Below are 11,031 nucleotides of genomic sequence, written 5' to 3' on the forward strand. Positions count from 1 at the left end.
TCGCGCATAGATGTGTGTGATGGTTCAAATGGCTCTGAGCACTATGGGGCTTAATATCTGAGGTCATCAGTCCCATAGAACTTAGAACTACTTAAACCTAACTAACCTAAGGACATCACACACATCCATGCCCGAGGCAGGTTTCGAACCTGCGACCGTAACGGTCGCGCGGTTCCAGACTGAAGCGCCTAGAACCGCTCGGCCACGTCTGCCGGCTGTGTGTGATGTCCTTAGGTTAGTTAGGCTTAAGTAGTTCTAAGTTCTAGGGGACTGATGACCTCAGATGTAATGTCCCATAGTGCTCAGAGCCATTTGACCCATTTTGTGGGCCGGCCGCGGTGGTCTAGCGGTTCTGGCGCTGCGGTCCGGAACCGCGGGACTGCTACGGTCGCAGGTTCGAATCCTGCCTCGGGCATGGGTGTGTGTGATGTCCTTAGGTTAGTTAGGTTTAAGTAGTTCTAAGTTCTAGGGAACTTATGACCTAAGATGTTGAGTCCCATAGTGCTCAGAGCCATTTGAACCCATTTTGTGATCGCGCTACACTCCAAAGCGGTTGGATGACGTTCACTGGGGCTGCAGCCCCACGAGGTCTTTAGAGAGGGTTGAATCGCACAAAGGGTGTCAGCAGCGTCTAATGTTGTCAAGAACATCTATCTGTCACTCATCGCACTGCAAACTGTCGTTTTTAACCGCGAAATGTGAGGGAATCAACCCACCAGGGAAACGGTTGGTTTAATTGGCGCCCTTTATGCCACCCCTGAGGTCATTTTGTGTCAGTTCGAGCGGCCGTGTGTCTGAAACGTTTTCCTTGACCACCCATAAGAAAACCGTGTGACTACAACGCTGAGTGTCACGGTTCTGACCTCCATTGCAGAGATGTCAAAAGAAACAGTGACATGTAGGTAATATGGGCGGTCCGGCCGTTGTGACCGAGCGGTTCCAGGCGCTTCAGTCTGGAACCGTGCTGCTGCTACGGTCGCAGATTCGAATCCTGCCTCGAGCATGGATTTGTGTGCTGTCCATAGGATACTTAGGTTTAAGTAGTTCTAAGTCTAGGGGAATAATGACCTCGGATGTTAAGTTCAAAAATAGTTCAAATGGCTCTAAGCACTATGGGACTTAACATCTGAGGTCATCAGTCCCCTAGACTCAGAACTACTTAAACCTAACTAACCTAAGGACATCACGCACATCCATGCCCGAGGCAGGATTCGAACCTGCGACCGTAGCAGCCTCATGGTTCCGGACTGAAGCACCTAGAACCGCTCGGCTGCAGCGGCCGGTGATGTTAAGTCCCATAGTGCTTAGAGCCATTTTTTAGGTTGGGCGGTTAGGACCGTCTCTTCTTCTGACATGTTCACTGTGGCTTAGACAATATTGTGATGAAATTTGGTGTCAATGTGACAACATTAAGCGATCTTACATCTAATATGAACCTCCGAGCGTTGGCCTTTTTTCGCATGTATCGACACGTAGCTGTTTGAAGCATCTCCGAACCCGATGGTAAAGTCGCAGGGCGCCGAGCGTTTGCACCATCACAGTCGAAGGTTGTAGGCACCATTGAGTCAAATTTCAAACTTAGGCGTCGCAATTGGGGGCAATTACGGGGTTTCGAAAAAAAAATGATCCTTTAATTCTGTTACCGAGCGAGGTGGCGCAGTGGTTAGACACTGGACTCGCATTCGGGAGGACGACGGTTCAATCCCGCGTCCGGCCATCCTGATTTAGGTTTTCCGTGATTTCCCTAAATCACTCCAGGCGAATGCCGAGATGATTCCTCTGAAAGAAATCCGATGAGACCGATGACCTCGCTGTCTGGTCTCCTTCCCCAAAGAAGGAGTAGTTGCTCAGTGTAGTGGTGCTACAGCATGAACGCTTGCCTGCTGTTGCTGCTACTGTGTGCGCTGACGTCAGCTTTCTCGGCGTTCGCAGCTCTTCGCGGTCGGACTCGTGGCGGCACGCGGCGCCGCACCACCACTGCGGCATCCCGATGCGGCTGCTCGACCCCAAGCGGCGCGCCTCGTCGTGGCTGGTGACGCGCAAGACGTCGCAGGACTCGAACCTGTCCAGCTCGCGCAACGACTCGTCCGGCTCGGCGACGACGGCGAGCACCAGCACCTGGAAGCTGTCGCGCTCCAGCGCCTCCAGCGACGCGCGGCACGCACAGGCGGCGGCCGTGGCGGCCGCGGCGGCGGCGGCGGCTGCCTCCATCGTCGCACCCTGTAAGTCACAACGCTGCCGCTCCGCGTCTGACACTCTCCCTCTTCTGAGTTATTACGATGGCAATTCAAAAAGTAACAGCAAACTACCAGTATTAAATACAGTTCCGCACTGTCGCCTGATAAACAAAGTAAGATTCTACGTATGGCTATTGTGATCAAAATGCCCAACGGGCGTGTGCTATGTTGTAACGTCCCCTTAGAAAAATTAATTAATTACTGTGCTGCGACCCTGACTAACATTAACCTATACCTTTCACAAATCACTTACGTCACAAAAATCTTCGTTACTCGAACTACTGCAATACAGCGAGCGCCACTATTGCCAGCAAAGATTCACACTACTGAAGGCACTAACTACTGTTAGGCATAGTTAGCAAATGAAAGATTTTGATAAAGAACAAACAATGTATTTACCATAATAGTCTTCAAAAGTCATTATATATATATATATATATATATATATATATATATATATATATCAGTTCATGACATCCAGTCTTACAAATTTACTGTCTCTGTCCAGATCATCCGCTCTCAAAACTCCGCTATCTCACTCCCCACATCCACCACTGCTGGCGGCTCACCTCCACCTGCGCAAAGCAAAAATGGCTCTGAGCACTATGCGACTTAACTTCTGAGGTCATCAGTCGCCTAGAACTTAGAACTAATTAAACCTAAATAACCTAAGGACATCACACACATCCATGCCCGAGGCAGGATTCGAACCTGCGACCGTAGCGGTCACGCGGTTCCAGACTGAAGCGCCTTTAACCGCACGGCCACACCGGTCGGCGCCTGCGCAAAGCTACGCGCTGTTAACATCCAGCTGCCCAACACTACAATAGCGAATATTACAACAATGCCAACCAGCCACAGACTGCTCACAGCACAGCCAGTGATTTTCATACAGAGCGCTACGTGGCGTTACCAATAAAAAAAACCTATACAGACTACTTACAATGTATGCTACTCGGTATCCTGGACGACATCATCCAATTGTCCTGACCGTTCGCCAGATAGTTACGTTATTTAAGGAAACAGGAAGTGTTCAGCCAGTGGCAATCTAAATGGTGCAATGTACGCTGATTTCCTACGTAATGTTCTACAGAGTACGCGAAAGAACTTGCCCCCCTTCTAACAGCCGTGTACCGCAAGTCTCTAGAGGAACGGAAGGTTCCAAATGATTGGAAAGAGTAGAGGTAGTTCCAGTTTTCAAGAAGGGTATGCGCAAAACTATAGGCCTATATCTCTGACATCGATCTGTTGTAGAATTTTAGAACATGTTTTTTGCTCGCGTATCATGTCATTTCTGGAAACCCAGAATCTACTCTGTAGTAATCAACATGGATTCCGGAAACAGCGATCGTCTGAGACTCAACTCGCTTTATTTGTTCACGAGACCCAGAAAATATTAGATACAGGCTCCCAGGTAGATGCCATTTTCCTTGACTTCCGGAAGGCGTTCGATACAGTTCCGCACTGTCGCCTGATAAACAAAGTAAGAGCCTACGGAATATCAGACCAGCTGTGTGGCTGGATTGAAGAGTTTTTAGCAAACGGATCACAGCACGTTGTTCTCAATGGAGAGACGTCTACAGTCGTTAAAGTAACCTATGGCGTACCATAGGGGAGTGTTATGAGACCATTGCTTTTCCTAATATACTGGGTGACCGGGCCAAATACCTCACGAAATAAGCATCAAACGAAAAAACTACAAAGAACGAAACTCGTCTAGCATGAAGGGAGAAACCAGATGGCGCTATGGTTGGCGCGCTAGATGGCGCTGCCATAGGTCAAACGGATATCAACTGCGTTTTTTAAATGGGAGCCCCCATTTTTATTACATATTCGTGTAGTACGTAAAGAAATATGAATTAGTTGGACTACTTGTTTCTCTTTGTGATAGATGGCGCTGTAATAGTCACAAACGTATAAGTACGTGGTATCACGTACTTATACGTTGCTTCGTGATACATTACCCGTGTTAAAATGGACCGTTTACCAGCTGCGGAAAAGGTCGATACCGTGTTGATGTATGGCTGTTGTGATCAAAACGCTCACCGGGCGTGCGCTATGTATGTTGCTCGGTATCCTGGACGACATCATCCAAGTGTCCGGACCGTTCACCGGATAGTTACGTTATTTAAGGAAACAGGAAGTGTTCAGCCACATGTAAAACGTCAACCACGACCTGCAACAAATGATGATGCCCAAGAACGTGTTTTAGCTGCTGTCGCGGCTAATCCGCACATCAGTAGCAGACAAATTGCGCGAGAATCGGGAATCTCAAAAACGTCGGTGTTGAGAATCCTACATCAACACCGATTACACCCGTACCATATTTCTATGCACCAGGAATTGCATGGCGACGACTTTGAACGTCGTGTACAGTTCTGGCACTAGGCACAAGAGAAATTACGGGACGATGACAGATTTTTTGCACGCGTTCTATTTAGCGACGAAGCGTCATTCACCAACAGCGGTAACGTAAACCGGAATAATATGCACTATTGGGCCACGGAAAATCCACGATGGCTGCGACAAGTGGAACATCAGTGACCATGGCGGGTTAATGTATGGTGCGGCATTATGGGAGGAAGGATAATTGGCCCCCATTTTATCGATGGCAATCTAAATGGTGCAATGTATGCTGATTTCCTACGTAATGTTCTAACGATGTTACTACAAGATGTTTCACTGCATGACAGAATGGCGATGTACTTCCAACATGATGGATGTCCGGCACATAGCTCGCGTGCGGTTGAAGCGGTATTGAATAGCATATTTCATGACAGATGGGTTGGTCGTCGAAGCACCATACCATGGCCCGCACGTTCACCGGATCTTACGTCCCTGGTTTTTTTTTCTGTGGGGAAAGTTGAAGGATATTTGCTATCGTGATCCACCAACAACGCCTGACAACATGCGTTAGCGCATTGTCAATGCATGTGCGAACATTACGGAAGGCGAACTACTCGCTGATGAGAGGAATGTCGTTACACGTATTGACAAATGCATTGAGGTTGACGGACATCATTTTGAGCATTTATTGTATTAATTTGGTGTTTACTGGTAATCACGCTGTCAAAGCATGCGTTCTCAGAAATGATAAGTTCACAAAGGTACATGTATCATATTGTAACAACCGAAATAAAATGTTCAAAAGTACCTACGTTCTGTATTTTAATTTAAAAACCTACCTGTTACCAACTGTTCGTCTAAAATTGTGAGCCATATGTTTGTGACTATTACCGCGCCATCTATCACAAAGGGAAAAAAGTGGTCCAACTAAATCATTCGTATTTCTTTACGTACTACACGAATATGTAGTAAAAATGGGGGTTCCTATTTAGAAAAACACAGTTGATATCCGTTTGACCTATGGCAGCGCCATTTAGCGGGTCAACCATAGCGCCATCTGGTTTCTCCCTTCAAGCTAGACAAGTTTCGTTCTTTGTAGTTTTTTCGTTTGACGCTTATTTCGTGAGATATTTGGCCCGGTCACGATCAATGGACCACCCTGTTTATAAATGACCTGGTAGACAGTGTCGGAAGTTCCATGCGGCTTTTCGCAGATGATGCTGTAGTATACAGAGAAGTTGCAGCATTAGAAAATTGCAGTGAAATGCAGGAAAATCTACAGCGGATAGGCACTTGGTGCAGGGAGTGGCAACTGTCCCTTATCATAAACACATGTAATGTATTGCGAATACATAGAAAGAAGGATCCTTTACTGTATGATTATATGATAGCGGAACAAACACTGGTAGCAGTTACTTCTGTAAAATATCTGGGAGTATGCGTGCGGAACGATTTGAAGTGGAATGATCATATAAAATTAATTGTTGGTAAGGCGGGTTCTAAATTGAGATTCATTGGGAGAGTCCTTAGAAAATGTAGTCCATCAACAAAGGAGGTGGCTTACAAAACACTCGTTCGACCTATACTTGAGTATTGCTCATCAGTGTGGGATCCGTACCAGGTCGGGTTGGCGTAGGAGATAGAGAAGATCCAAAGAAGAGCTGCGCGTTTCGTCACAGGGTTATTTGGTAAGCGTGATAGCGTTACGGAGATGTTTAGCAAACTCAAGTGGCAGACTCTGCAAGAGAGGCGCCCTGCATCGCGGTGTAGCTTGCTGTCCAGGTTTCGAGAGGGTTCGTTTCTGGATGAGGTATCGAATATATTGCTTCCCCGTACTTATACCTCCCCAGGAGATCATGAACATAAAATTAGAGAGATTCGAGCGCGCACGGAGGCTTTCCGGCAGCCGTTCTTCCCGCGAACCATACGCGACTGGAACACGAAAGGGAGGTAATGACAGTGGCACGTAAAGTGCCCTCCGCCATACATGTTAGGTGGCTTGCGGAGTATAAATGTAGATGTAGATGTAACATGTCAAGAATTTGAAACTCTCGGGAAGTGAAGATGCATCCTTTGAGAAAGTTCCGAAATACGCCGACGGATGGTATGACAAGCTGAATAGGAAAGCCAGTTGAAACAAAATGGCCGCGTTCCTAGCTGTGAGCACCGTAAGAAAACAGCTACCAGTAATACGATTTGTTTGTTCGGAGGGCGTGAAACCTCGACAAATCCATAGAAGGATGTTGGAAAAGTATGGAGATAGCTGCAATCGTGAGATAAGGGTGTACGAGGGGGTTGATGCCTTTAAAAGTGGGCCTACGTCAGTCACAGATGAGAAAAGCTCTGGTCGTCTCAGCACGGTCGTTAAAACAACTTAAATTGGAAGGAGCACATAAAAAATGTGGTGGGGAAGGCTAACAAAAGACTGCGTTTTATTGGCAGGACACTTGGAAAATGTAACAGATCTACTAAGGAGACTGCCTACACTACGCGTGTCCGTCCTCTTTTAGAATACTGCTGCGCGGTGTAGGATCCTTACCAGATAGGACTGACGGAGTACATCGAAAAAGTTCCAAGAAGGGCAGCAAGTTTTGTATTATCGCGAAATATGAGAGAGTGTGTCACAGAAATGATACAGGATTTGGGCTGGGCATCATTAAAAGAAAGGCGTTTTCGGTTGCGACGGAATCTTCTCACGAAATTCCAATCACTCACTTTCTCCTTCGAATGCGAAAATATTTTGTTGACACCGACCTCCATATGGAGAAACGATCACCACGATAAAATAAGGGAAATCAGAGCTCGTACGGAAAGATATAGGTGTTCGTTCTTACCGCGCGCTATACGAGATTGGAATAATAGAGAATTGTGAAGGTGGTTCGATGAACCCTCTGCCAGGCACTTAAATGTGATTTGCAGAGTATCCATGTATATGCAGATGTAGACGAGACTGTAGGCCGCGCTAACGCCGTGACTCTTGAGATATCCGGCGTATTTCTGTAGAAGTTTCAGCCAGAGAACTGAATACCAGTGTTGGATCCGCTCATACCAGCAGTATTAGCGAGATTCTCAAATACCCTCTTTTATGTACACGATGCTCACTGGTAGACACAAGATGATGAGCTTTCAGGTTGCCACATCATTTCTGGCATCATACGAGGCTGAAGTACGCAACTTTCTGACACGCTACGTCACAGAAGACGAATCCTGGGTGCATCACTATGAAACAGAAAGCGAAAGACAGTCTTCCGAATGGCGACACACGTCTTCTCCAGCCTAGAAGAAATTCAAATACGAGCCCTCTGCCGGAAAGGTCCTTTTGACCCTCTTCTGGGATACGAATAGACCGAGTTTGGAGCACTATCAGCAAAGGGATGAAACAGTAAACAGTGGCCGGTACAGCGCCATGTTGAATAACGAGCTAAAGCCAGCAATAAAGAGCCGTCGCAGAGGACTTCTGTCTAGAGTCGTTCTTCTCCTTTACGACGACGCGTGCCCTCACACCACCGCTACAACTCCTACCGTCATTAGGAGATCGAGATTTCATGTCGCACTGCATTCCTCATACAGCCATGATCTCGCTCCTTCGGATTACCAGGTTTTTGGACCCCTGAAGGCTGTCCGGCGGACGACGATTTGAAAGTGGTGATGAGGTTAAAGAAGCGGTACATTCTTTGTTGCGGGCACAACCGAAAACCTTTTATTCGAATGGAAAAGAAAAGTTGTTGCAACGGTATGAGAAGTTTATCAAAATGGAGACTCTCTATTCCAAAAGCCCTGTCTGTAATAATCACAGTGTCCCAAAAAATTAGTGCTCGTCCGTTCCTGATCACTTCAATCATCTCAAATCCAGACTGAAAGAAGAAGAGTGTAAAATAACTTTGGAGGTTGAGATTGGAGCATGACTGCTTGTTAGTGGTTTGCCAAAATAAAATAGTCCTAAGTAAGGAGATTATATCTTCGCTTGGTGAAAACTCCGAGTCATTGTTCAATAAAATGGGTTTGTCGTTCGTTACGGAAATTTTAAGAGTAAGTGAAAAACATGAGACTTCTAATGGTTTTCTTTAACAAATCGGACCTCCCGTTTGTCAAAATCCTGGCTACGTCCTTCATTGCGACTGTCCATTGACACGGCAGTGTCTGTTAATGGAGTGGTCTTGAGCTTGTCCAGCATTTATCGCTATTCTGTGAAACCATCGAGCCGGCCATGGTGGCCGAGCGGTTCTAGGTGCTACAGTCTGGAACCGCGCGACCGCTACGGTCGCAGGTTCGAATCCTGCCTCGGGCATGGATGTGTGTGATGTCGTTAGGTTAGTTAGGTTTAAGTAGTTCTAAGTTCTAGGGGACTGATGACCTTAGAAGTTGAGTCCCATAGTGCTCAGAGCCGTTTGAGCCATTTGAAACCATCGATATGCGCCGTTGACAGTACAGTGGTAAACTTGTCTTTATTTATTAGGTCTCTTTCTTGCACGTCTGTTCGGTATAGACTTTTAATTGACTTTATATTTTGTTCGTGGTGAGCTGGAGACTTCAGAATTTAAACCTAGCTCAGAACTGGGTGATAACGCCATATTGCTGCCTGCAGTAGGGGAGGGGTTCGGAGTGAAACGGTGGTGAGCAAAATGCATAACGTAGGGCATCGCCCGTCAGTTTGGACTTCCTGCACGATAGCTGTGCTTAGCAGGTTGCGTCGCAGCCCCTAAGGTCGCATTGTGCGCAAATTACATGCTGCACAAAGAGACTGTCACAACCCACTCGATTTATTGGTGCACCACTGTTATGCCTGAGGCAATTTCTACCAAACTGGGTACACGTACCAATTGCAACCTGGAAAAATAATACGAGTACGAGCACCTCCACAGCTGATGGTGGGAGTGAAAAGGAGTGATATAAAAGCTTAATTCAGGGATGCCTGGAATAATTTCAACGAAATCTGTTATGTACTCATTTTAGAAAGTTTTTATTACGTAGTTCACTCTCTTGTCTGTCTGCCTGTCTATTCGATACAAATTTCGCAATTTATATTTAAACTTATCGATGAGCCAGATACTTGAAACATTCAACATAGTTTTCTTGTCTGATGTATGGAAGAGGATGCTTTTTAGGCGACTTTCATGTGCCCCTTTTCCTGTTCCAGTCAGAAGTGGTTTACAGCAAGAACGCATGCTGGTAAGCTACCATGTCATGTTGAGTCTCTCTAATTTTTACCTTCACGGTCTTTCCCGAGTTATACGTAGGAAGAAGCAATGTACTGACTGAGTCAGGTAAAGAGAAACTTAAATAAACCTGAAAGTTACCAAATGTCTAAACTACTCAAAATGTTTGAAATCGATTGAAAAATTTCATTCACACAAGACTGAAAACCACAATATAATTGCTTAAGTAACAATGAATTTCTAATACTCTACATTTTTAAATAGGACTAAGAAGTATAATATCGTTTCTCCTCCATACAGATTCTTAATACCCCAAATTTGTGATTGCGGATTTTTAATAGCTGCTAAAATACTTGCAAGATTTAAAACGAAAAACGTGGGGCACATGCATTAGGTGGTGAACGAAACATACACGCATCATTGAGGAAGTACCGTGACTTGCATCAATACTATGTACTTCACGCGCTCCACGTTTTTGAAGTTTCCCACGTATTTTCACCGCTAAAAAATTCCAATTCTGTGGAGCTAGGAGAAGTTATTTACAAATGGCTCTGGGCACTATGGGACTTAACATCTATGGTCATCAGTACCCTAGAACTTAGAACTACTTAAACCTAACTAACCTAAGGACATCACACAACACCCAGCCATCACGAGGCAGAGAAAATCCCTGACCCCGCCGGGAATCGAACCCGGGAACCCGGGCGCGGGAAGCGAGAACGCTACCGCACGACCACGAGCTGCGGACAAGTTATTTACACTTTCTAGTTCGACTTAAAACGTGGTATATTAAAAATTTATTATCACATAAATAATTTCCGATTCAGATCGCTTCCTGGGCTGTTTGAACACACGATTTTCACTGCACTCTTAGCTTGGCTTATGGCTGACAGGAGCCACCTGTTTGTTCCACTGGTCTACTGGTCTCTATGTGACCGCCAGTGCGAGTGATCAGAAACTGTGTTCTACCTACGCCGATTACAATACAAACAGTATATAGAAGTGCAGACTTTAAAACGTTTTCGTTAGGTCACACAAAACAGCTGTTGAAAGGAAATAGCACGGTTTCCAGCCTAAATCGGACATAAATTGTAGCAAGGGAGGAAATTCCAGTTTTTAGTGCAAAATGTCAAAACCATAAGTAAATTTCTTCACTAACATCTACATGTGAACTTTTTCATGGATTCAAGCCTCCACTACAGTATTAAATTTCCTCTTAAATGTAGGACACCACTTTAAAAAACAATGAAACACTTCCTCACTTTAAGGACTAAGAGTAAAATCTGTATGGT

The 11,031-nt window shown here is 45.6% G+C and overlaps 1 protein-coding gene across 1 annotated transcript in view; it reads left to right on the top strand.

Moving 5' to 3' along the window:
* The window catches only part of LOC126199490 (lutropin-choriogonadotropic hormone receptor-like), an 877,483-nt gene extending 875,165 nt beyond the window's left edge, over positions 1 to 2,318 (top strand). Inside the window, exons 19-20 of the mRNA XM_049936411.1 lie at positions 1,933 to 2,222; positions 2,296 to 2,318. Coding sequence (XP_049792368.1) covers positions 1,933 to 2,222; positions 2,296 to 2,318 — 313 coding nt within the window. The remainder of the gene's footprint in view (positions 1 to 1,932; positions 2,223 to 2,295) is intronic.
* The last annotated feature ends 8,713 nt before the right edge of the window (positions 2,319 to 11,031 follow it).

Source organism: Schistocerca nitens, chromosome 8, assembly GCF_023898315.1.
Source record: "Schistocerca nitens isolate TAMUIC-IGC-003100 chromosome 8, iqSchNite1.1, whole genome shotgun sequence".
Taxonomy (NCBI): domain Eukaryota; kingdom Metazoa; phylum Arthropoda; class Insecta; order Orthoptera; family Acrididae; genus Schistocerca; species Schistocerca nitens.